Here is a 27,647-nt window from a genome sequence, read left to right as displayed (position 1 = left end):
AATTGTATTTCTTAAATAGCGAATTTTAAGAAATCGCTATTTAAGAAATGCAAAATGGTATGTATGATTTTTGCGATTCGGTAATAGCGATTTCGAAAAATTTGCAAATGCTATTACCGAATCGCAAATAGAGAATCCAACTCCATTTGCACCTATGGGCCTGCTGCGAATGGTTTTGCATGTCCTAAATTGCAAATTCCAGTTAGAAATTTGCAATTTAGGAAATGCAAATCCCAGGGTGCTGGGGGCCTAAGGCCCACTCTGCTGCACCCCAAAAATATTTTTACGGACATGTGAAGCACGCATATGCCAATTTTAAAAATGCATTTAAAATGCATTTTTAAAATTTGCACATGGTTACCACCAAACTTTTGTTGGTGGTAATTGCATTTCCTAAATGCCCAATTCGCATTTGGGAAATGCTTGATACATGTGCTTAAGAAATCGCAAATAAGGACTCCTTATTTGCGATTTCCTATTTAGAGAATCGCAATTTGCGATTCTCTAAATGTGGTCGCAATTTTAAGGAATCGTTATTTTAGCAATTCCTTAAAATTGCACTGCGAATGCCTTTCATACATTCTGAAAGGCATTTTTGCATTCGCAAACGGCCGAATTGTGCGATTCGCACCGTTTGCGAATGCAAAATCGCTTGATACATCTGGCTCCTAGTCTGCAGAATGTGCTCCTTGTGATTTCGTGTAAATCCATTCAGTAATCTTTTTAAAAATTAAGGCCCAGATTCTGAAAGGTGTCATGCAGCGCAGTGCAACAGCCTAAAATGCTGTGCTGCCCTGCATGATAAGGAGAGAGCAGGAGAGTGCCATATTCACATAAATAACACACTCTCCTTCCCTCTCCCTAGCACCGGCATTGATTTCAGCTGCTGTACGCCATGCTCACACCTTAGCACCATAGTGCTTGGGTATGTGCATGAGTCTAGCATAGGTTATGTACAGGAAGGCTACCCTTCCTGTACAAAATACTATGCCTAGGCAAATGGAAATGCTTTTCCTACTTTCTATGTCTGCTTATACAGTGCTGCACACATGCAAATTCGGAAAAGCAGGGAGAAATAAAAACATTTCTTCATGTAACATCTGCTTTTCATCAGCATTCGTTATTGGTGCTAAACCCTTTCTTCTGATGTTTCTGAATAGGGTTTAGCGCCAAAAAGCATGGGGTGTAGCACTGGTACGCCCCTACACCACGCATGTAACGTCTCCTTGACGCAAAGTAATGCAAAGCAGTGTTTTGTGCTGCTTTGCATTCATTTGCCACACAAACCAATGCAAATACCAATTTGCGTTGGTTTGTGAATCCCAAAAAAGGTTTAGCGTTGATTTAGCGTTACGAAAATACAGCTAATACGACGCTAAATCTTTGAGAATCTGAGCCCAAGGATCAAAAATATTTGTATATCTTGACAGTTGGATCCACGAGAGGCTCAATGGAATCTTACAGGAGGCCAGTAGGACAATGATGAAACTGAGTCATTATACCCAATAATGTCCCAATTGTGTTTTTCATCTTACCAACAGACACCATTATTAAAGGTGACAGACACACTGGTGATCTGTTATGTAATTTTATTTTATCTCACACATAACTGGATCCCCAGATTGTCCAGAAAGATATAATTTGAGCACTCCCTCAGAGTTCATTTAAAGACGAGGTTGAGTCCGCACATCTGATATTGCCCTACCTGGGTGGGGATAGGTGGTCAAATGATGAAGCATGACACTATAATATGTGTGAGACCACCTATTCCGTAAGGAGGAATCCCCCAGAACATGGTCATCACAACCACACTCCATTTTCAATTAGATCACGGAAAAGAATGATCTAATGGCAAGGAGAACAAGCCTTGTTGGCTTGTCCTCTTGATTCCCCATACTTTTTGTGTAGATAATCTTACAGGAGCACCAGTTTAAAAATAGAGAGTTCTGATTGGCCCATGGAGCTTTATTTTCCTTGGCTCATCTCGCTCACATCAGGTTGACATTGTAGTCTGAAGCTGCCAACACAGGCTTCAATGGCTGGCCACAGACATGTTTAGCGGGCTACTTATAAGGGTGGTTCAATCAGTGCTGCAAGCCAACGAGTAGCATTTAGGGGCATATTTATACTCCGTTTGCGCCGAATTTGCGTCGTTTTTTTCGACGCAAATTCGGCGCAAAACTAACGCCATATTTATACTTTGGGTTTAGACGCGTCTAGCGCCAAAGTATGAGGAAAGAGCGTCATTTTTTTGTGTGAACGCCTTCCTTGCGTTAATGAGATGCAAGGTAGGCGTTCCCGTCTAAAAAAATGACTGCGACGCAAATGTGTCGTATTTATACTCCCGGGCAAAAATCACGCCCGGGAGTGGGCAGGGCAAAAAACCCCGCATTTGTGCTGGATTTTAGCGCCTGGGTCAGGGCAGACGTTAAGGGACCTGTGGGCTCAAAATGAGCCCACAGCTGCCCTCCCATGCCCCCAGGGACCCCCCCTGCGACCCTTGCCCACCCCAGGAGGACACCCAAGGATGGAGGGACCCATCCCAGGGACATTCAGGTAAGTTCAGGTAAGTATAATTTTTTTGTTTTTTTATTTATTTTTTTGGCATAGGGGGGCCTGATTTGTGCCCCCCTACATGCCTCAATGCCCAATGACCATGCCCAGGGGACATAAGTCCCCTGGGCATGGCCATTGGGCAAGGGGGCATGACTCCTGTCTTTACTAAGACAGGAGTCATGTAAATGGCGTCTGGGCGTCGTTAAAAATGGCGCAAATCGGGTGGAGGCGATTTTTTGGCGTCAACCTGACTTGCACCATTTTAAGACGCCCTAACGCCATTTTCCCCAACGCCGGCGCCGCCTGGTGTACGTGGTTTTTTTCCACGCACACCAGGCAGCGCCGGTCTGCTAGCGCTGGCTAACGCCATTCAATAAATACGGCACCCGCATGGCGCTTCAGAATGGCGTTAGCCGGCGCAAAACTTTTTGACGCTAAACTGCGTTAGCGCAGTTTAGCGTCAAAAAGTATAAATACGGGCCTTAATTTATAGGTCCTGAGCACATGTTGTGCCACTTTACTAGGGATTTAGAGGTAAACTAAATAGGCCAGTTGGGTGTATGCCAATTTTACCATGTTTTAAGTAGCAAGCACTTCAGCACCTGCTAGCAGTGGTGAAGTGCTCAGAGTCCTAAAGCCAGCAAAAGCAAATCAGCAAAACAGGAGGGTTGAAGATAAATATTTAAAAGAGAACCACACCAAGGATGCTATATCTAACAACTATAAAGACGCACTAGCAAAACCAGTATGTCTGGCTTTATTGTGGTAATGCAGACTACAATTAGCAGTATGAGGAAACTTGATGCTTGATTTACAACTCATTTAAGAAACTGAAGTTAGCTTCTTTCATAAAGTGGCCAGCTAAGCTGTAGTATCAATCACAAAGGCACAGAATGACTAGTGATGCTGCAGCTGTGCACACAGGTTTACAGTGACAGAACTATCTTTGCTATGCGTAGTGCTTAAACAGTATGTCCTACAGCAATATTCCTGAATGTTCTATCCCAGCCACTATCATAATAAACCAGAATAAGTGAAGCCAGGCTGCATAACAAGTCGCCTCCCTAAAATCCATGAATCTGAGCGTATTATAATTATTTCTACACAAGTGTACCAGAGGTAAGCGTCTCACTGTCTAAACTCTGCACATTATTGGAATGGTTGGCACCAGAGATTGATATATTTAACATGGTTGGCACTGGTGGCCTGCAGGTCTTGGTTAAGACAGCTAGGGACCATTGGCAGGTCCACAGCCATTAACAAACCAAGCAGAGGCATACAAGAGCTAGAAAAGGAAACCAGGTGTTGCATCCCAGGCTGTGTGTCCTACAAACAAGCAGGAGAAGGGGAGCACCTGGCTGAGGCCCAGAAAGGTAAGGAAAGTAGAGTAGGGATTAGGTAATGCCTTCCTTTGTATGAGAGGTCATTGGGATACTCCCCATGCAGACAACATCAGCCTCTTCCTTCATTGTGCTCGAGCTTGGCTCTGCTGTCCAGGAACTGCTTGCTGCGTCATACAGGAAGCAAAAAAATACCTTACGAAGCACTGGCTTAGAGGTGCCAAGACGAGCAAGGTCTATTTGTGTAAACGTGTGTTTTCATTTGTTACGCCTATTAGCTTTGCTAGTACCTTTTCTTTCCAATGTTTACACGAGGTGTCTGGTGTGATCAGAGCCGGCTGTTCCTTATTGGTTGACTCCTGGAGCAGTTGATCTGCTCCACTAAGGATGTGCGGCAACGGGATGGTGAGTGGATAACACAGCCTGACTTCTCTTTCAAGTTTACACAGCCCAGGCTTCCGCACATCAGGAGCCACACTAGACATGTGCGCATCAGGAGGTGGGTCAGACATTTGTAGATCTGGCAGTTCAAACATGTTGGGACGTGCATTGGACATATGTACACATCAAGAAGTGCCTCGGACATTAGCACATTAAGAAGAGTGTCACACAGGCTCATGTCACGTAGTGTTGATGTGAGTGCAAGGGAGTGCCCTGCTCTGCCCTCCACCCATTTCTGGAGTGTTGGCAGTAGTTCCCTTTGGAAACACGGCGTGCAAAAGCCGATGGTTGCAAAGAAAAAGAGGTGAGAATGTCCTGTGAGATAAAGACTTGGGTTGCCATTTTGGGGTCAGGCCATTCAAACGGAAACTTTTTAAAAAATATTAAAGAATTACAACATCATTTTGATATTAAAAGAAGTGCTGTTTTACGTCTTTCAAAACTAAAATAACAATACTAAGTGACATTCAACAGATGGTTTGTAACTTTTTTGTTAAAAAAAGTTTCACTGTAAATGCAGTATGGTGGTCTGCTGTTCCTTGCCAAGCAGCATCCCTGCGTTCGTAGTGAATCATCGTGGGTCGCAGTAAAGAACTACCTAATTAATATTCATAAGGCAGGTCAATCTGAGACCCCCTGTTACTGGACTGTTTTCCAACGTGACCTATACGTCCATGTACTGCTTCGTAAAATGAAAGACAGGTCCAAAAAGTCAGTGATCAATTTATAACCATTATTTGTGATCTGCCTTTTTGTACTGCTGGCCTGCTGAGTGGTATAAGAGGCCAACGAAGAGATGTCATCAGAGGTCAAAAGGTGCATGATGTCACTTCCACTAATGTTGGTATTTCAGTGAATTGACATCTGCAAGAGCTGATGACCTGTAGAAAGAACTATAATGCACAGGAAGCATGCTGGGCGACTTTTACAATGGTCGACAGCTTCGCAGCGGGTGAGTGAGTGCAACAAATCGAAGTTATTTAATGGAAGCATCTATGAGTCACGCTGGCCAGGAGCTATGGTAGTATTAAATCAGAAATTATCTGAGGCTACTGATTAGAAGCACAAATCGAATGCTTTTTAAATAGTTTAAAAATGTGCTTTATTTTGTCGTTTTATTTGAGAAGTGGATATCTCACATCATTGTCCCAGCTCAACCTAGAACCCTCCTGCCTCAGACTTTACGCAGCATCATAAGACTAAGTGGCGCACATCTAATGCAGATTAAGGGTTCAGAAAATAGATTTGCCTTTTATGAAATGTTCCCACAATAGGAAAAAGTGTACAACTAGATTCACAATATAAATGTAATATTTCCAAAAGCCATGGGGGTGTCTGTAAACCACCCCTGGGTATTCAACCAACAATACGCAGCAACCTGGTACTTGAAAGGTGAGCTACATGCTATAACACGCTCAGTGCTGTTGGCTGAAAATCTAGCACCAGCTACATGCCACCCTGGTGACAATGGAGTCTATTGACTGCTATATGGATTAGAAAGAGGGTTTTCTCACTATATGGGTTATATAAAGGGTTTTTTAGATGTCCCTTTCTCCTCAGTGAGCAGTCTGCCTAGGTGCCTTGGATTCCATTGCAGCACTGCGCAGGACACTTGGGGCTTGATTCACAATGGTAGACTTTTTTTCTAAACTTAGACCAAATGTCTAAGTTTACGAGTTTGGGAATTCACAGAGAGCACTTACAAGTCCTATCTTTACGTCCGCACCAGGGGTGGATCTGAGTTTACGACTGGGAATTCACAAAGGGCATTTACGAGTTCTATCTTTAAACCCACACTTAAAATTCCGAGTATTATCTTTATGTCTTCATCTCCGAGTGCAGACCTGAAGCTAATACTCCTAAATGCCCATTGTGAATTTCCAAAGTCATAAACTTAGACTTTTGGCCTAAGTTTAGAATAAAAGTCCAAGTTTATCTTTGTGAATCGGGCCTCTAGGGTACGACATCATGCCCGCCATGTGTCTATGTAGGATGTCTGTCATTCAGTATGAATGAAGTTAAAAATACGATGATATTACTTGTGACAAGAGAGTGCAGGGTATACCGATTTGCCTAGGCGGAGGGGGGGTTATATGTGTGTATGTGTGGTGGGTGAATTGAAAGGCTGATATGGCAGATGAGTCTAAGAGTGATTAAGGTGACTCAGTGTCTGTTTGGTGTGAGTGCCTGTCAGTCATGTTGTTAAAAATTGGGTTTCTGGTTGGCTGGTAAATACACCTAGACAATAACCACCACTCTAGTCAGGTTGAGGAAGTTACCCACTAAAGATAACCTGTGCTCACCCCTGATAGATTGCCACAGAGCAGTCAGGCTTATCCTCAGAGGTCATGTGTAAAGCGTTTGTGCAACACCCTCATACCAGTGACACATTAAATACACCACAAAAGAGACTTCACACAAAAATATACAAAAAATTAAAGTATATTGTGCACAAATCATAGACCAATACAACATAAACAAGTGATTACTTTGCTAACTGGGAATGGTCAAACATTACCATGAGTGAAATAGGAGAGAGACTTACATTTTGCATATAAAAACAAACAGCCACACTATATATCTCTTGTTATCCTGTCAGTGCAAGGCATAAAATGACATACTACAGTGAACACTGATGGCATAAAGTGCAGCAGATAATGAATGAGAACACTTAAATCATCACAAGTCACCATCAACTCCGAAATCAAGAAAAGTCAGCATAGACTCATCAGCAAAAATTAACCCATGTAGGCCAATAAATCCCTGCGAGGCCCTAGGGCTCCTATTAGGCAACATCTGGTAACTCAGCAATAAGCAAAGGGCTTTGAGGCACATGTGTGCCTCTTACACATAATACAGTACCTGTTCCTACAAGTTGTTAAATGTGGCAAGAATCACAGTATCGAACAGGAGGCTTCACCTCATCACCTGTTGCAGTCAAGAACCCCCAGGTATGGCCACAAACACAGAGAGGGTGCTGACACGGCCGAATTCTGAAGGTGTACCTCGCCAGGATAGTGAAGTGTGGCTGCCCATGAACACGCGGAACCACTGTGGACAAATGCTGCTTCTCAGCACAACAGACGACGCTGTGGTATGTTTGAGACCCTCGGGAGCCTGCTAAGAGAGAAGCTGCCTGTGTCTTAAAGGGCAGGTGAAGTTAGACGCGGGGCAGCTTTTATGGCCATAATGCAACCTCCATGGGCAGTTTTAGAGCACATTTCTGGGGAAGGCAGGTGACTTGACACAGAGTTGCAGGCTCGGAAGAGAGGCACGGACACAGTCTCCTCAGATGTGTCTCTCTTCGGTGCCACGGCTTTCCAACCAGAAGGGGCACCTCATAAGGGGACTCCTGAGCCAAGGTACTAGTGAGCGAGGAGGTGGTGCCAATGGGCTGCCATAAACTGTGAAGGATGATGCACCCTCCATGGATCCTTATAGAAGTGGATAAAAGGACCCACATATCAGGTCTAGTGCAGAAAGAAGCACTAATCCCCTGCCAAATTAAGCACTGTTCATTAGTAAAAATAAAGCGCATGTCACACAGCCAAACCAGGAGTAGTATATAGCACTCCTCAGGTGCTCAGCTACCTATAGAACACTTGGGGGAGGCAGGCAACAAGCAGGGGGCAGATAGACCAGCACAATCCACAATTCCAATGGCGATTCCCTCCTGCAGTCCCACAGTGCCTTGGCAGTCCAGAGTCAGAGAGCAGGCTGGCAGCAGGGCAACACTCAGAAAAGCAATTCAATTGAGTCTTTTATGCCGCCCAGCAACAACAGGTAGCAATACAACCACAGAAGAGCAGTCCAGATGAGTCCTTTGTGCAATGCAACAGTCCTTCTGACAGAGGTCCAGTCCTGGTTCACAAAAATGCTCTAAAATTCATGGAGCAAGAGGCCCTGTACTTGTCTAGGGGGTAACTTCTAAAGAACCATTTAATGTGAAGCACAACACCCTTTCACCCTAGCCCTGTCTCCAGACATCAGTAGGGGGTAATCAGTCCATTGTGCAATGGCATGACGCAGCCTATTCACATGTAAGGTGTGAATGACCCTCCCTTTCCCCAGCAAAGGGAGACTATCAGTATGCAGGTGCCTTTTCTGTCACACCCAGCCACTCCTGTGTGATAGCTGTCTGAAAGCTATGCACTAAGTGGAGCTGTCACTCTGCCTCAGTCGTGGATTGGAGTGAGGCTGCAAATCACTAGAGTTATAAGCACAGTGAAATGCCCACTTTCTAAAAGTGGCATTTCTATAATAGTAATGTAAAACCCACCTACATCAGTAAGCAGGATTTTTCACTACCATTCCAAACATACCAAACCTGCCCTCGCTACTCCTCACAGATCTGAAATTACCACTTAGACACATATAGGGCAATTCCCAATGCAAACCTATGGGAGGATCAGCCCTCACAGTAGTGAAAAACAAAATAGGCTGTTAGTCACAAATACGACATGTAACACATAAAAATATATGTCCTACATTTTACATACACAGCACCCTGTTCATAGGGCTATCCAGGGCCTACCTTAGTGGTGGCGTAGGTGTAGTAAAAAAGGAGTTTAGGCCTTGGCAAGTAGTTTGCCTGCGCACACAGCACTGCAGTGGCAGACCTGAGACAAGTTTGAAAGGCTACTTCTGTGGGTGACGTAATCTGCGCTGAACGCCCACTAGTGGCATTTAATTTATGGGTATAGACTATACCACTTTACAAGGATCCTACAATTAAATAAGCCAAACAGGTGTAAACCAATTATACCAAGGTTTATGGGAGGGAGCACATGCCCTTTAGCACTGATTAGCAATGGTAAAGTGCCCAGAGTCCTAAATACAACAAAAAGAGGGTCAGAAAAATAGGAGGAGAAGGGCAAAAAGTTTGGGGATAACCCTGCAGAAGAAGCCATTTCCAACATGTGTACAGGCATTAGGAAAGAACACTTGGAGCTGCATTCTATGCACAAAAGGACATGAAAACTGCTTCTGGCTGATGAGAGGAACAGTGTGTCTGCTCAGTGGTGCGAGGTCTGTTTAACAGCCTCATGCTGTTGGTTTCTAATGCTGCTGTATTCCTAATTGTGTCTGGCTGCCTAGGAAACCTATTGGGTCTTGATTTGCCAAGCTTAGAAGGCTTATTTCAACAGCTGGATGCAGGCACTGTGATTACTCTCTCAGTAGGAATTGGCCGGCTTCAGCTGTGTGCAGGGTCGGATAGCTTCAGCTTGCTTATACATTCTCTTTGGTTGGGAAACACATATTTCCTTTTAGATATGGCCTAAAGACTACTTTAGCAGTCTTGCCACCCTTATGTTTTCCAAAAATGCCATACAAAACCTTGGATATTGAGAGATTTTCAAACACATTCTACCAACAATTGTCAGTACGAACCTCGCTCAAATTATGTTTCCCTCTACAACAGCATAAAACATAGATCAACGGACAAGCCCTCTCCAGCTTTTCCTCATTTCATTTTAAGTGAATGCATTTTTACCCTTATGCATGTATACATACACCTAAAAAAATGTATAACTTCTAGGTCACTTGTACCTCCCAGTGACTGCAAGTCCCTATGTATAGTATGGTGTCATCAACTATTTCTCTTGGGCCATCTTGGTCCTGCAGGAGTCAGACTCCTGCGGGGGCGAGTGCTCTGATTGGCTGCCAGTAACATGAGGAAAATGATGCTGGCAGCCATTACAGAACTCAAGGACATAGGCCCCTGCCCTGAAGTTGTTAAAAAAAAGAATATAAGGGGCAGAGTAGAGAAACCCTGTCCTCCAAGGCCCCAAGAAGGGTACCCAGAGAGACCCCCTGGGCAAAAATTGAAACTCCTGCAGTGTCGGACGGAAAAAAAAACACATTTGACCCCGCAGAACCTATCCCCTGGGGCCCACGTTAAATAATTAAGGCAGGGGGTGTGCAACCCTCCTCCCCAGGCTGTTTTAGGCCCTGGGGGCCCCAATTCACCAGGGATAAATGTAAATAATTAGGTAACGGTGTACAAGGCCCTCATCTCTGAGCACATTTGGCCTCAGGGACCCCGTCCCATTGGGCCCACAATGTTATTTTATGGGAGGGGGCTGCAGGCCCCCCTCTCTGAGCTTTTAATAGCCTGAGGACCCCTCCCCCTAGGGGCAGGTGACATACTATGTCCCGGGGTGCCCACCCCCAGGACACAGCAGTTTCCCTGCCTGCAGAGGCAGAGAAAGTTGTGTTTGCTCCCCCCTTATGGGAGTATTTTTTATCTCCTGCCACACAGGAGCAAACACAAGGTCTGCCCACAGTGGGTGGGAGCTTTAAAAATGCTCCTCGCCAGCTAGGAGCAGATTTTTGGTTTCTGTTTCCCTGCCCACATTGATGCAGATAAGGAAACAGGTTGGCAGATTGCCCCTCCTCGAGGGAGCAGCATAAATAGCTACTCCCTGCAGGTGGGAGCAATGCCGGCTCCCACACAATGAGCAGTGCTGGCAGGGGTTCGGGGGGGGGCCCTTCCCCTGTGGCCCCCAGCATGTGTTTGGTGAGTGCCCTGGGTGGGCACCAAGGCACCCACCAATTTCAAATACAGGCCCCAGGGGATAGGGTCCCATAGGCCACAATAAGCTTTGGGAGGGGGAGGCGCAGGCCACCGCCCCTTAAATAACCCATTGGGCCTAGGGGATGGAAGGGAGGGTTGTGCGGTCAACACCCCACTGCATGTGGCATTCACCCATGCATGGCATGGGTTTGGGCTCATGGCCTGGCCTGTGGCCAGCCCCTGCCGCCAACCCCCTAGAAGCACCCTTCCACCCTAAGCACAATGCCTTCTGGCATGCACTGCATGCAGTTGGTCTTGCACTTCCTGGCAGGCTTGCTGACTTTGTCAGAGAGTCACAACACCAAAGTATAAAAAGTGGGCCTGTTGGCTTTATAAAGGAGTGCGCATATCAAAAGATATAAAGGAGGTCAATCATCTTTGTCCAAAAATCAACAATCATTTTAATCAAATGTATATTTCAGTAAGTATTCGTTGGCTGAAAAATGTTAAATAAAAGACTCAGAGACATGTCTTTTCCCTAAAAAATAAAAACAGCATGGCTCCGCGTATTTCTTTTCTTAACATTTTATTTTTAACATTTTGTCTGCCCACAAAATACTATCATTAAAGGCCATTCGAAGGCCTTGCACTCCTGGGGAAAAGGATTTAATGACCTAGGAGACTTACTGTTGTTTTAATGATGCTGGGGGCTGCTGCACTCCCTGGATCCTCCTACAACATTTAAGAAACATGCTTGGTGGTGCTTCTGCTCCTTCTAGGGACATCACCAAGCTGAAAAAAAAAAAGTAAAGCGCCCTCACAGAGTATTATTGGGCGCTTCTTCAAGGAGCTGTAAATAATAAATAAGGGGCTCCTGGCGCTTATTTATTTTTCACTGTTTTGTTTTGTTGAATATTTTTATGATTTTCTTGGTGCCCACCCAGCTTAACCAGTGACTGCTTGCACCAATATATACTAGGTTGTCTTCACAAGTGTTCCACAGGAATCAAGACATTTATTGATAGTTGCAATATTGATTCATCAGCAGATACCAGGATTGACATATTTAATTATCCTGTTGAAAAAGCACTATTGATTAAAATCATAAAAGTGTACATGCACATTTTATGTTGAAACCACACACCCTGATCTTTGTGAAGGACATTTGAAGCAGTTGCATCTGACTCAAGAGGGACACTTAGTACCACTTGAATTATGATAGACCTGTTGAGCAGTTATTTCTGACTTGAAAGGGACATCTAGTGATGTTTTGAATGTATGCAGCCTTGTAAAAGACTTAAAATTGTTGCTTCTCACTCAAGAAGGACATCTAGAAAATATGTGAGGTGCTGTAGCTATGTGAATGGCCAGACCTGCTGACTTTTCCAGTGCTTGTTTTTTTTTGTTTTTTTTAATGAAGGCATAGGATGCCACTGTCTCTCTGTCATGGAGTGATCTGGATAAATCCACTAATGCAACATTTAAATCATTTTCAGTCCAAATGGTTTCCTCTTCCAGCTTCATACAGTTTGGTTGTCATAAATCTACACAATTATCCACATCTTATATCTCACAATTTAGAGTTGTTTAATATGCTTTAAAATTACATCCCATAACAATGATTTTAGAGAAATCCAAAGCAATTCCAAAACCTAAAACCTCTTCATCAGGGATTGCCATTAAACAAAAATACATTCATTAATTTCCAAAAACATCATATATTGATCTTCAATAGTAATATTTCTTTATTATCAAAAACAAATACTTTAATACATAACCACCCTTTGTAATATAAGTACATAATTTGCTTGTATTACATGTATCACTTCCTGAGAGTCCTCTAACATATATTCTAATACAAATATAATATATTATTTTCTCTTCTACATAAATGTATTAAATTCCCCATTTTCAAAGGCTATCCTCTACCAGTTCAATTGTTCTGATTGTCATACCCTGCGATTCCTTGCTTCTATAACATCAAAGTGAGGCTACGTAGCTACTAAAGTTTGTGATGCTCACTTAGGTATGGGGCTTGGGTGGTGGCCCATCCCTCCCCCGATCTTGAGGTAACCACTCTCACCTGCGCCGTCCCTCTTACACTCCCCGTTCAAGTTCCTAATACCCCTATGCAAGTGATATCCCAGCACCACCTATATTTGCCACTATGCATTTACTAACCATGTGACGCGGATCACCACACAGAAAACTAGTACATACCCACAGCCAGAAGGTGTATCTTTGAACTGTACCACATAGTAGTGCTCATCATTCCAACCTCATGCTGCCTTCTTTTAATGTATATTTAGCCTGCAAATCACACGGATGGTCCAGGGCAATGCAAAGTTGGCTCTATGCAAGATCATACTGAGCCCTTTTTGCACCACCCCCGTCAATATGCTTCTATTTAGGTCTCCTGTGCAGCAAGGCTTTGAATTTGTAAATGTATTCTTCTGAACCTGAACAAAACTCAGAACATTATGACCGATAATAGGCTACACCAGTTTATTATACAAGAAGCTTGTGCCTTATAAAAATGTATATAGCTTAAACTTTTAATTGAGTAGCTAGCGCAGAGATCTGAGTGTTTCCAGGGATGGAAGACTCTGTGTTACTGACTAGAACTTAAAAGAAAATATTAAAGTGGTACTTTTTGACATGCAAGAGCAATTACAAATTAGCTCCAAGTGCGAAGGCTTGAGCATGCTTGTATATACCTCATTTCCATTAAAAACCATTCTCTTAGCCTTGCCAAGCAACTGCCCCTAGCTATGCGTAACCTCAGCCCTTAGCACAACCTTTAACAAAGCCATCGGAATACACCATCTACCAAACTCTTGGTCCACCTACCCGAAGTAGTAGGTGTTGTAAGATTGAAGACATCACACCAAGTGCTTTATTTAGAGCAGACAGTGTGATTTTGTTTTCGACCATCACCACCAGAAAAAGTCTGGGTGGGAGGGTCAGAATTAAACAATGATGACCCCAAACCCTTGTGAGAAAACTCCCATGGTGTAGAAATCATTCGTTTTTTTGTTTTTCAGAAATAAATTCCCACTATGGGAGTTTGGGCCAGATGCATCAAGCAATTTTGCATTCGCAAACAGTGCGAATCGCAAAATTCCGCCGTTTGCAAATGCAAAAATGCCTTTCAAGATGTAGGAAAGGCACTCGCTGTGCAATTTTAAGGAATCACAAAAATAGTGATTCCTTAAAATTGCGATCCCATTTAGAGAATTGCAAATTGTGATTCTCTAAATAGGAAATTGCAAATAGGGAATTCCTATTTGCGATTTCCAAAGCACATGTATCAAGCATTTCCTAATTGCAAATTGGGCATTTAGGAAATCAATTACCACCAAATTCAATTTGGTGGTAAGCATGTGCAATTTTTAAAAATGCATTACAAATGCATTTTTAAAAATGACATGTAGTGCACACATGCCCCTAGGGCATGTGTGTGCTTCACATATCCGCAAATATTTTTTTGGGGTACATCAGAGGGGGCCTTAGGCCCCCAGCACCCTTGGGTTTGCATTACCTAATTTTCAAATTCCCAGCTGGAATTTGCAAATTGAGAAATGCAAAACCATTCGCACCTATGGGGATGAATGGAGTCCCATTCTCTAATTGCGATTCAGTAATAGCAATTACGAATTTTAAGGAATCGCTATTACCGAATCACAAATTTTATACATCCCATTTTGCATTTCTTAAATAGCGATTTCTAAAAATTTCCTATTTGAGAAATGCAAACCAGGAGCTTGATACATCTGGCCCTTTGTTTCTGAAAAACAGAAAAGCTAAAAGTTTAGTTAACAGCCATCAGAAATAATTGTACCTGTTCACCAAAACTTTTTGTACCTTGAATTACTGTAGTATGTTATTGTAGTCTTACTTTTATGTCTCTGTATGGAACCCCTAAATGTATTCCACGTCTATTGCTTGTGGTGCTCTGATTCTGGAACTTTGGTGGCTGTTTGAGTTGGCCGTTGTTCTTGAAGCTAGACGCTGAGCGCCTTGGTCATGGGTTTCGTCCTGAGAGACGAATAAATCTTTCCTTTGCTTCAAAACAGTTTCTTCTTTTCCTCGCGTCTAGCACAGTGCCCCTACTACAATTAACCTTGATAATGGTTCCCTGGAAGATATAAAGGTGACCACGGGCCCATGGTCATCTCTAAATTTGAAGCATGGAGTACTGTTGGGATTGCAGCAGTAACATCCTTTGCCTCCCTGAAGGACTGTACTCTGTTACACTCTGAATTGGCCATAGGTTTGGAGAAAACCTGTGTTTGAACCACTGCTAGCACCCACATCCTGACTAGGAGTAAAAGCCAGAAATGATGCACCAGTTTTCTTGCACCAGCACTGGAGCCCTTAATGATGCCATACTAACCGCTGTATTTATGATACAGCGCTCCATGGCACACATTTCCACAGATGCGGCGAGGATGACAGTGCCATACTCACCAAGCTATAAAATGACAAATGTCAGCACTGTGTCAATCCTGCGCATAAAGATTTTGCTGTGCAAAAGACTTAGGCCCTTATCCTGACCTTGGCGGGAGGTCGAAAGACCGCGGCGGTAATTCTGACATTCCCGCTGGGCTGGCGGGCGGCCGCCTTCAGGCCGCCCGCCAGCCCAGCGGGAAAGAGGCTTCCACGATGAAGCCGGCTCGGAATCGAGCCGGCGGAGTGGAAGCTGTGCGACGGGTGCAGTTGCACCCGTCGCGTATTTCACTGTCTGCGCAGCAGACAGTGAAATACATTTAGGGGCCCTCTTATGGGGGCCCCTGCAGTGCCCATGCCAGTGGCATGGGCACTGCAGGGGCCCCCAGGGGCCCCGCGACCCCCCCTACCGCCATCCGGTTCCCGGCGGGCGGACCGCCGGGAACTGGATGGCGGTAGGGGGGGTCGGAATCCCCTCGGCGGCGCAGCTAGCTGCGCCGCCTTGGAGGATTCAATAGGGCAGCGGTACACTGGCGGGAGACCGCCAGTGTTGCCGGTCTGACCGCGGCTTTACAGCCGCGGTCAGAATGCCCTGCGGGGCACCGCCGGCCTGTCGGCGGTGCTCCCGCCGACCCTGGCCCCGGCGGTCTAAGACCGCCGGGGTCAGAATCACCCCCTTAGTCCCAGTCTAGCTTGGCGTGGATAGCACTGCGCTAATCATATGCTTAAAAATGTGCAAGATAAGCAGACATTTGAGGTGAGCAAATCTAGTGTCGCCGATGTTGCAGGATGCTCCTTACTGGAGCTGTTCTTTACCCCGCATTCTCTTCTTTTTTACATAATTTACGTGTCACTCTAACCCTGAAAGGGTTTTGTTTCGACGTCAAATATATATTAAACAATAAATATCACAAACAATATAAAAACATGTTTCATATATTACATCACTATAATAGGCAAACAATACATTGGGCCTAGTGGTTTGCCCTACACATCATATTAAACAAAGAGGCTGTTTACATCTTAAATCTAAGAAAGATGTACACATTCCATACTCAATACATAACACTGTAGGTTACAACTTAATAGATACAAGCATAAAGCAATAACAGTTATTTTCTGTCTAAGCTTAATTTCTTAATTTCTTGCGGGGACAATTCCAAGGCATAGGTGTGTCGTTTTGAGTAAAGTGGCTAGTGCTTCGAATCGATCGCACTGCAGCACACAAAACGTTCTCGCAGTGACAGCTCCTGAAGCTGTGAATCGGAATTTGCGGATATTAATAAATGTAGGTGGACTTTGCTGTTATGAGAAAAACGCCAAAAGGGCGGAAATGTTTGCCGGGGTTTCCCATAATAAATGTGGCAAAAAACCACGTCTCAACTTTGGGGGTATGCAGAAACATTTGAGATGCAAATAGCTGTACTTAAAACAAGCTTTGCAAAGCCAATAGATCTGGTGTTAATGTGCTAATGTACGCAAGCACAGGCATGCACAAGGGCGCATAGATGGTTTCTGATGTGTCGCTGGCAACCTGCACCTCCCTGTGGCTTCTGTGTATGTTCCCTATATTGTATTCTCAGGGTTTGTACTGCTGCACGGCACTAGCAGTGTGAGCTCGGGGGGGAAAGAGAAACACTGCAAGGTTGTTGGAGGAAACAATGACACAAATATGCATTTGCAGACGCACACGCTGCAGATTTCAGTGCGCAAATGTCCGACTATTTGTAGAACTCCAAAAGATGAGCAGTGTGATGTAAATCATAGCTTAGCGTAGACGTATGTAATATTATTCCGTTTTTTAAAGACTCATCCTCTGAGCATTAGATATCTCTTGTGCATCGTCGGTGCGGCCAGGACGAGCGGGAGACAGAGCGAACTTTGACATGTTAAAGGACAGAAGGTGGCGAGGAACTGGACCTCCAGACAACTAACCTTTCCATGGCTAAGAGCAGCGAACAACCTTTCCGTAATTACCGGAAGAGAGGCTCAACCCCAGAGAAATGTTAAGCGACTGACAGAGCGATACATCAAGGGTAGGACATGAGTTGAGGGTCTTGGTAGTTAACATCAGGCCTGCATAAAGAGACGTGCGTGACGTGCCACGAGCTGCTCCGCTGTTTAAAGAATGAGGCAATTTTATGAATCTGTTGGTTACGGTACGGTCATTCCATTAACTTAAGGGGTGAATTGGTTTATCCATTCTCATTTTCTGGTAATAGCGTGTTGTGTTTTTTTAGGTCCTGGTAAGTTTGATTTTTGCAATGTCTTTGCACTTTAAATAAGGATTGTTTTTTCTAGATAGTGAAACTGGTCTTTCACAGGAGCGGCTTGCCGTGCTAACCGGGGGCAGGGTGGTGCGCGGGGGCGGATGGGGTTGAGGGGGTCACATTAATTTAAAAAAAAAAAAAAGTTACCTTCCTTGTCGTCGCCGTGAGCGCCTCACTGCGCCGCTCCGCGAATGCAGACTGCAGGCACAAGTTCCTAGCCTGCCCTGCGGTTAAGCCTACAGGGCTCAGAGCAGCGTTCAGATTGTATTGTATTGTAATAGTATTTATATAGCACTGGCTAGGCGTCGAAGCACGTTTTGGCGAGTTGAACGCTACTCCGGAACCCAAGAGGAATTAGTGGTGGATTAGTATAGGGAAATATGAGTACAGTATTAGTATTATTATGAGTTAATTTGAGCAGAGGATATGTGAGTTTGTTAGTTGGATTGACTAGAGTAATGAAGAGACAGAGGAGGGAAGAATCCAGAAGTGTTAATTGGGAGTTTATAGTAATAGGATGAGGCTTGGGATGAGTAAAGGAGAGATGAGGAGGGAAGAGCCTGTGGAAAGGGTTAGGGAGATCAAGGTAGCAGGAAGGGGTTTGGATGAGTCAAGGTGAGATAAATGAGGGAGAATTTAGTAGGGTTGATTGGGAGATCATGGTAGGAAACTGAGGTTTGGGTGAGCTAGATGTGGAAGAGGAGGGAAGAGCGTTGACAGGGATATTTTGGAGATGAAAGTAGTAGAATGGGTTTGGGATGAGTCAGAGTGGGGATGGAGGATAGATTAATAGAGACATGACATATGGTGACGGGTAGAAAAAGTAAAGCTTACAATAGAGTACATTTATATTATTTTTATTTGCTTATAATTTTATATATATATATATATATATACATTTGTTAATGATTATTTTTATTTAATTTATTTATTCATTATTATTATTATTATTTTTAACTTTAATTTACTTATTTATAATTTGAATTTTATTTAGAGGTTTTCTATTTTTTTTTTTTATTTACTTTTTCTCTAGTACAGTAGGACTAGAGCAAACAATAAATAGATATGTACATACATATTACGGGAATATATGTTCAAGGAATATAATAATGGGTATAATATGAGAAGAAAAGTAGTATTGTATAAACACAGACTTTCAGGATTGTAATATTTGAAGTTAATTAATAAATGTACTTTTCTAACATTTATCACTCCTCAATTTGTGAATAGCGAAATGCTTATGATAATAAAATATTTGATCAGTGTGATATAAAACAAGAGCACAGATTCATAAGTATCTAATATAACAACTTATCTAGGAGCTATGCAATGACCTATGAACATGTTAATCATAGAATAACATACACATATAAGTGTATATACACACACACATACATACACATGTATACACACACACACACATATATATATATATATATATATATATATATATATATATATACCTACATATACATATTTAACCATGAGTAAGTATACATTTGTTAAACAGGTTTAAAGAGTATGTGTGTAATTTATTGTTATGACATAGTAGCGATACATATTTCCTAAAGAACTATACATATCTAGAATATACACATAATCAGATTGAAAATATTTATGAGCACACGCATATGCAGTCCATTGCTGTTTGAATGTGGTGGTCATAAAGGAAAGAGCCAACTCTTGAGTAGTCTTCTGAAGACAAGATTGTTATCCGTGGATCTTATATTTGGGGGTAATGAATTCCATAGTTCGGCTGCTTGAACGGAGAAGGATGTCCCACCTACAGTCTTTTTCATGTATAGTGGTGTTCTAAGGCGGGGTGCCAATCTTGAGCGGAGGTTTCTTTGTTGAATGTATTTGGTTATTTTGTTTCTGATAAAAAGCAGTCCTGTTCCATGTATAGCTTTGTGGGTGATACAAGGCAGCTTGAAGGTGGATCTTCTGGCAACAGATAACCAGTGTAGTGCCCTCAAGGCAGGGAAGATGAGGGATTTTGGCTTTACATGTAAGAGTAGCCTGGCAGCAAAGTTCTGAATACGTTGTAGTTTTTCATAATAGAGGTGTTATCCATGGTAGAGGCCATTGGCATAATCCAGTTTGATTAGTACAAGAGAGATAGTAGCCTGCACCTTGTGTGGAAATCCGAGGTGGGGAAAGATGAGTTGCGGAGTCTTCAAGGTGATGAAGCTTGTTCGTGCTAATTTGTCCACCTGGGCATTCATTGTAACTTGGAGTCCATGGTAATTCCAAGGTCTTTAACTTTCTCGGATAATTGAGGAGGTGGTCTGAGATCGTCAGGCCAGGTACACAGTAGGTCACAATTTTTCCAGTCACCACATATGAGTATTTCCGTTTGCGGGGGCATTTAGTATGAGATGGCTCCAAGTCATCCACTGATCAACGGCTCTGAGGCAACTGAAGATTAGTGAGTTTTCAATGTCTTTGGGGCATTCAAATTTAAGTAGTATTTGTGTGTCATCGGCATAGTTGTAGCATGTGAGTTGAAAATCGTTGATCAGTTCTGGTAATGATATCATGTAGATGTTGAAAAGCGAAGGTGAGATGATTGATCCTTGTAGGGCCCCTGCTTTTGTGAGGTACGGGTTTGACGAGAAGGGGGGAGAATAGATAATAGTAGTTCTGTTTTGAAGGTAGGATGTAATCCAGTTGAGAGCAGTCTCTTCTATACCAGCTTCGTGGAGTCTTTGAATTAGGGTGTCATGGTCAACTGTTTCAAAGACAGCCGAGAGGTCCAAGAGAAGTAGTGCAGCAACTCCATTGCGGGCGACTGTGTTTTTAAAATCATCCCAGATTGCATTGAGTGCTGATTCAGTGCCTCTTCCTGGGCGGAATCCAGTTTGGTAGTCTGAAAGTATGGAATTGTCTTCAATGAATTGTAACATCTGGGCGAATGCTGCTCTTTCTATCAGTTTGCCCAGGAAAGGTCCAGTTGTGATTGGTCTGTAGTTGTTAGGGTCCTGTTTGTCTAGGTTTGTTTTCTTTAATAACGGTTGTATGTATGCCTTTTTTCAGGTCTTCAGAAAAGTTCCTGTAGTTAAAGAGTTGTTGATGATTCTTCTTACAGGTGTGGCAGCAGAAGTAGATAAAATAATGTTCCTGAAGATGTGTGATAGACAAGGGTCAGAAGGGCAACTGGAAGGCCTGCTTGCTTTGATCAAATCCATAAATTCACCTTGTGATATTTGTTTGAAGGACTGTAGAGGCTGGGTTGGTTTGTTCTTAAAAAGAATTTTTAGGAAAGGGGTTGGTGCTGATGGTTTTCTTCTGTTTTAAATAGGTGTCCAATGGTTGTGATATGAGTTGTCAGTTTGCTTGTGAAATCTTGAGCAGTGGGATGACTTCCTTCCATTCCTTTAGGTTTCCAAAATTCATTGAGAATTTTATAAAATTCTTTGGTTGCAGATTCAGCATTTTGAATTCTGTCTGCGTAGTACCTTTTTTTTTTAGCTTTTTTGATTGATGATTTCTATATTCTGTTAAGCTTGTGTAGCTGCAGTTTGTCTTGAATGTTGTTTGTTTTGAGCCAGGTCCTCTGCAACCTTCTGATTTCTTGCTTTATCTTTTAAAGTTCTGTGTTTCTCCAAGGTGTTGGTTTTCTTTTGGCCTGTTGAGTTTTTCTGAGTGGTATTAGGATATCAACAGCTTCCTAGAGCCACTCATAAAGGTTTGGAACATAATTAATTGTATTTAGATCTGTGTTGGCTATTAGTTGTGTAACAACTAAGTCATCAAAACTGAGTTTGCTCCATGGTCGATAGGTGCATGTATGTAAGTAGTTGTGGGCTTTGTTGATTTGTGGTGTTTTATGTCAGAAAGGTGTCAAATGGTGGTCTGACCATGTGATTGGCGTGATGCTACGAACAGTAACTAGTTCCGGCGTAGCAAAAATGACATCTAGGATGTGTCCAGCGATGTGTGTGGGATTGTGTACAATCTGATGTAGGTTCAATGTGACTAGGCCAGTGGTGATAGCTTTTGGATGGGGCATATTGGGTTTGTCAAACCAAATATTTAGGTCCCCAAGAATGAATAGGTTTGAGTATAATGTAATAGGGTTTGACACTGTATCTAGAAAAGCGTCTGGGAATGTTGAGTTGTTAGGTGGAGGTCTGTAGAGGAGGAGAAAGTTACAGGAGGAAGTTGGAGTAGGGTGGCATCTGGTGAGGAGGGCTTCACAACCTTGTATGGAAATGTTGTCTGTTTTACTGAGATTTATTGCTTGTTTGAATATAATAGCTAGTCTACCTCCACTATTGCTTATACAGTCTTGTGTGATGGGTTGATAGTCCGGAGGAACGGCTTCAAGCAACACTGGGGCCATGCCATCCCCCAACCATGATTCTGTTATGAATAGTAAGTCAGGTTGTGTGTCTGTGAGCTGGTCGTAGATGTGGTGCTAGTTTTTTGACAGTGCTCGAGCATTTATGAGCTAGCAATTTAGAAAAAAAATGTGTTGTTTTATTCAGGAGAAGGCTGAGCAGTATATTTTGAGCTTGTAGCAGGTGTGTTGTTAGTTGTGATAACTGTATGAGGGTTACAATAGTCCTGTTTATCAATATAGTGTTCCTCTTCCAGCAGGCTTAGGAGGCATTTTGTTGGGTCTGTGTGTATGTGGACTTGGTGGCTGAGAGAGACATGAAGAGTGTACTTTCTTTTTGTAGGGTAGCCTTATTAAGTAATAGACAAGGGGATGCAAAGTTGTTAAGAGTGGCATGTTGTTTATTTTATTTTCGTCTGTTTAGTGTGGAAGGATTATGGGTTAGGGGTGGTGGAGGAGCATGTGGATCATAATGTAAGGCTCTAAATTGTGCAATGGATGAGAGCTGGGTGAATGAATGTTGCTGTGTAGGGGTGCTTGTGGTAGATGTTTGTGAAGAGTGAGAATGTAGCGGTAAAGATTGGACAGGATTTGTATTCTTTGTGTAGTCATGAGGGTGGGAGTGGGTGTGACAGAAAGAATAATGAACGTTTGTGTTATTTTGATGTGCTAATGTGTGTGGTCTGTATTGTTTTTGTGGAATAGTGAGAGGAGATATTGATGTAGTGGTTTTCTGTGAAGGATTTGTATGCAAGTTAGTGCTGGTGAGTGGTATTAGAGTATTAAGGGGGTGTTAATGTGTTTTGGAGATGAGTGTATGAGGTGTGTAAGAGGGTATGGATGTGTGTCAGGGGGGTTTGTGTTAGTTGTGATGGCTGGAAGAGGTAATATCTGTGGTGGAGTGGAGTGTGAGGATTGTGTAATTAGTGAAGAGAGGGGGAAGGGTGTTTGTAGATGGTGTGTTGAAAGGCTGGGTTTAGGTATTGTCATGATAAAAGGGGGTCTGGCAGGAGAAAATAGTGGATAGTGCTGTTGGTTTGTATGACTATGGAGTGTGTATCTGGATGACTGAAAGTAATGTATAATTTGGTTTTGTGTTGTGGGGGTGATGACAGGGTGTGCTCGTGGGAATGGACAGAGTGTTTGCTGTGAGAATTAGGGTGTTTTACTGTTGTAGTTGTGGTGGATATGTGTATAGGTGTGGTATATGGTATTGCAATCTGTATGAGGTCAGTTTGTGATGCAAAAGTTGGATGTCTTGCTGATCATTTTTGCATGTTGATTGATGTGTAGGGAGTAAGGTCCTTTCTGATCAATGGAGAAATGGGCAGCATTTCTGGCCCTATGCCCGACTAGTCCAGAACAGGCCCAAACAGGCAAATGCCCTTGTCCTCTCTGCCCTTAACCTCGACGCCCGGGCTGAGAAGCTCTGAGCCCTAGGCTTAAATAGCCCTACTGGCCAATAGAAACCTAGTCCTAACCCTAACCAATCAGGTTTGTAACCATAAAACTCAAACCAATGGGAGGACCAACCCTATTCACCAATCATACCACTAATCCTGACAACCAATCACAACCCCAACCCTAAAACCAGATGCCAATAGGAATCTCAACCCTAGTAACAATCACAACTGCAACCCTAATAAACCAGGAACCAATAGGAATCTCAACCCCTGAACCAATCACAAACACATCCCTAATAAACCAGAACCAATAGGAATCTCAACCCTAGTACAAATCGCAAACCCAACCCTAAAACCAGGAGCCAATAGAAATCTCAACCCTAGTACTAATCGCAAACCCAACCCTAATCCCTAAGGCAATAGAAAGACCAACCCCAACAACCTATCACAACACCATGTGCAACAACCAATAGAAACGTATATAAGGGCCAAGTTAACTGAAGCCCCAGCCCCTTTGGGAAGGGAGGAGGGAGCTGCTGCTCTATTCAGAATCTCCTTGGATACAGAAAGGCATAATCCACACTTCCAAGCTAGCAGAGTCTACTTTCCAGTAAAGGGATAGATTGTAAAATATAATTGAAATACTGCTTGTCGCGCACTCAGAAATGTGGCTTTTTCAAGGCAGAAACAGGTGATGCAGATAGTTTCTAAACACAATTTAAATCACAGAAACAGATTAAGCAGTCTCCTAAACACATTCTGGTTAGCCACTGAGGTGTATATAGCCTTTTTACTTAAAAAAGAAGGGGGGGCATTACGCAGTCATTTGTCACAAACTAGGAGGGAAATATCAAACAGCCACAGGTAAAAAACAGCACTTTAAAAAGGTCAAGCTGCCTGAAACACAGGGAATGCCCAGCAACTGATTTGCTGGGCTGGAGAGAGCCTACTGTGCATGTGTGTTTGGCCGTCCCAAGATGGCTGATCAAACATACATGCACAGTAGTGCTCGTCCAGCCTGTGGCCCCACCCCTTTTACTAAAAAACAATAATAAACATCGTTTATCATCGTTTTTGTGAAAAGGTTTTGCAGCTGCTGTTGCTGGCAGGGGGTCGACGCTCCTCCGCCCTAGCGGAGGAGCCATGCTAGGTCTTTCAAGTCTTACTAAAACACAAAGGACAGGTAAGGCCAGCCAGCGGCAGTGCAAGCTGTGTAGGAAGAGGAAGCTGGATAAAGCCAGTCCTCCTCGGCCACGGAGTACAGGAAGGTGCAAAAATAAAGAGAGAAAGATGGGGAAAGCCAGAAGATAAGGTGGAGTTAGTGTGGCATAGGAAGCGAGAGTATAAAAACTGAGAGAGGTTGGAAGATAAAAAAGATATAGAGAGAGATGGAGGAAGGAGAAAGGAAGTAAGCAAAAAGAGAGAGAAAAAGTGGAGTCAGAAGGAGATGTGAGAGATAGAGAGGGATTTAAAGCAAGCATTTGCAATGCAATAGGTCTCGCATTTGCTTGAATCAAATCAACTAGTGTTAATTCATAACTGGACTTTTCTTGCCACATAAATTGGCCAACCCTGCCTCATAGTTTCACCTGTTTCATGTGGTGCAGCAGAGCTGCTTTCGTTTTGAGGATTTCTGTTTTACGTAAAGCATTTACCAATTTCAAGTGTTTTAAGGGGAGAGCCACAAGAAATTACTCTGATTAGATAACTGTGAACAACGTGACCAGCGCTCCAATACCGCTGATCGAGTTCACACTGTTGTGGCTGTTCATGCTGTGGGTGCCATTGGAGCACGAACAGGAGAGACAAAAGAAAGCAATAGTTTGCCTATGCAGAAGTATATCGGCAATCGTTCAATAATCCATGTAACAGGGGCAGTCTGCAGGCGTGACAAAAACAGCCTTAAGGTGTGACAAACCTAAAGCATTTACCAATGACATCAAATGAGTTTTGAAATGCAAGCCCAGGAACGAATTAAAGGGATGGGCATGAGATGAGCGTGGTTAAAAGCCCACAATACTTACAACAGGTCGAGGCGCTTACGCGCTCAACCCAAAAAATAGTGGAAGACGGAGAGCAACATACACAAAGTGGGAGAACGAGAAAAATTAGGCAGACTGTGACATGGAGGGGAATGAGTAGAAAGTGTGAATTCACATACCAATTTGTTGGCTAACACAACTTGTATTTTGGCTCTTAGAGTCAAGGCAAACATTTGTCTTGGGTATGGCTTGGCCCTTACCATGAATTCTTCAGCTTGCCCACCACTACTGTTTTCTGTTACAAAGTTAGTCTTGGATTCATTGTCGGGACAATCCTTAAATTGTGTTTTCCTATGTAAGTATGGGGTTTACACTGGTTGTGCATCCTACTGACAAAGTTCTAAATAAGGACAGCGGTCCTTTTTCCGCTTTATATGCATTTTTTGTGCTGCCTTTTTATATTTTAGAGGAGTGCAAATGTGCACCTAGTTCCACTGCAATTCTAACGTGCCCACGTAGTGCAGGATCTGCCGTTTCACCACTGCAGTGATTAACCTTTGATTGCTTTGAAGAATAAAGGGCACAAAATCAGAAACTTTTTACATAGTTGCCAAGTGGACCTACTGTCTTGTGTTACACCTTCTGCCAGTCCTGGTTTCTCAGGGACAATAATGCTGCAGTCTGGTACTTGAAAGTTATTTTTAACATTTTAAGTTGGGGCTGAAAATCTCAACATTAAAAAAGTGTTGCCAGCTAAAGACATGACTGGTCCATAGGTTCACGCATGACATAGGAGCAGTTGGACGCTATGTTTTCACCTCTCTTAAGTGCACTATTTCATTGTCATTGTCCATGAATACAAGTATTGACAAGGCCACTTGGTTTGACTTTAGAATAGTGTACAAAGAAAAGGCTTTTACCAAGTGTCACTAAGAGGCAACATAGGTATAGCAGGAACAGCAGCAGTCAAGTGAGTGACAAGGAATGTAAGTGACACGTGTGTGGGTTACACAGTGTGTGTATGTGTGAGAACACAAGAATGTGTGAGAGAGAAGGTACAAGTGAGTCTGTGAGAATGTAAGTGTGTCTGCGTCTGAGAGTATGTGAGTGTGAGAACACATGAGTGTGTGTGAAGACTTGTGTGTGTATGTGTGTGTGTGTGCTACGATGCAAGTGTGGTGCTGGTCCCAGCAAATTGTAGATACATTTTCACATATGGACAAGGGCATCAAAGACGCATGGTGGGGGTGTTATCTGCAGCAAAATACGGGCTCTGCGATGCTGGAGGTGATTCATGACATAAGATAGGTGGCCCCTGTTATAAGGACACACATGTCAAAATGCTAGCCCTTGCATACAGAACACATTTTTGATGGCATAGCAAAGCACGTGTAACAAACGTCAGGCACTGGCATATTCTGGGTATTTCTTAGTGTAAGGTTGGCACCCATGGCATATGCATTACACCCATGGCAAAATGCTGGCCATGGCATACTGATGGGAGTCCTTCACAGATGGGGGACTCGCACATCCCTCCAGGTCCGCCCGCTGCTTGTCGGTGGGTGGGGAGACGTGGGAGTCTGGGAAGTATGCCTTGGGCAGCTGCAAAAGGAGCTGCAGTCTACTCTAATTCCAGTTGCATTCATTAAGCATCCCTAAAAAACTAGTCTGCAAATGCTTTGATTCTTTGAAAATGAGCAGCAAGGACAGCAGCGCTACGAGAGGGCCTCGGCCATGGCGGGCAGATTATTGCTGCTTCGGCTGTGATGCAGATTTTCTGCTGTGAACAGCGGGGTGGTTTGAACTCTGTGGAGATCCCCTACACACGCTCAATGTGATCTCCCCTGCAGTCCAGTGACGTTCATGCTGTGTGAAAGAAAGCGGCCATTATATAAAGAAAACGCTATTTAAAATACAGAGACAATCATTTGTGTCTACCTCAATTCAAGAAGCACATGTAACCTCTTCTGTGCTCGTGGCTTTTTCAGTCACTTTGTGTGGTGAAGCTTTAGTGCGTTTTACTGCTAAGAACCTTTTTTTCGCCGCCTGCTGTATTGATCTGCGTGGGTGATCGTTGCAGGCCTGCTGTTTCATCTAGAAATCGTTTGGTCATTAACAAGATCCCCGGATCACACAGCAGGGCCAGTCTCCCGTGTATCAGGCTGTTTTATCTGTTTTGTGTTGTGACTCAGGGCAGTAACAAGGCAGCCTGTCTTAACCTTCTGACCCTCTTTCCCCAGGATTGATGACATCCAGCTGTGCAAAGACATCATGGACCTGAAGCAAGAGCTGCAAAACCTGGTCGCTATTCCAGGTAACACATGTTTTCTAACGTTATCTGCTGAGA

At 43.4% G+C, this 27,647-nt stretch overlaps 1 protein-coding gene across 1 annotated transcript in view; it reads left to right on the top strand.

The window, feature by feature from the left end:
* Positions 1 to 27,647, top strand: part of BMERB1 (bMERB domain containing 1) — a 652,653-nt gene that overhangs the window by 482,758 nt on the left and 142,248 nt on the right. The window contains exon 3 of the mRNA XM_069210218.1: positions 27,541 to 27,614. Coding sequence (XP_069066319.1) covers positions 27,541 to 27,614 — 74 coding nt within the window. The remainder of the gene's footprint in view (positions 1 to 27,540; positions 27,615 to 27,647) is intronic.

This window comes from Pleurodeles waltl, chromosome 10 (genome assembly GCF_031143425.1).
Source record: "Pleurodeles waltl isolate 20211129_DDA chromosome 10, aPleWal1.hap1.20221129, whole genome shotgun sequence".
In the NCBI taxonomy this organism is placed as follows: Eukaryota; Metazoa; Chordata; class Amphibia; order Caudata; family Salamandridae; genus Pleurodeles; species Pleurodeles waltl.
This window is presented reverse-complemented; position numbering and strand designations above follow the sequence as displayed.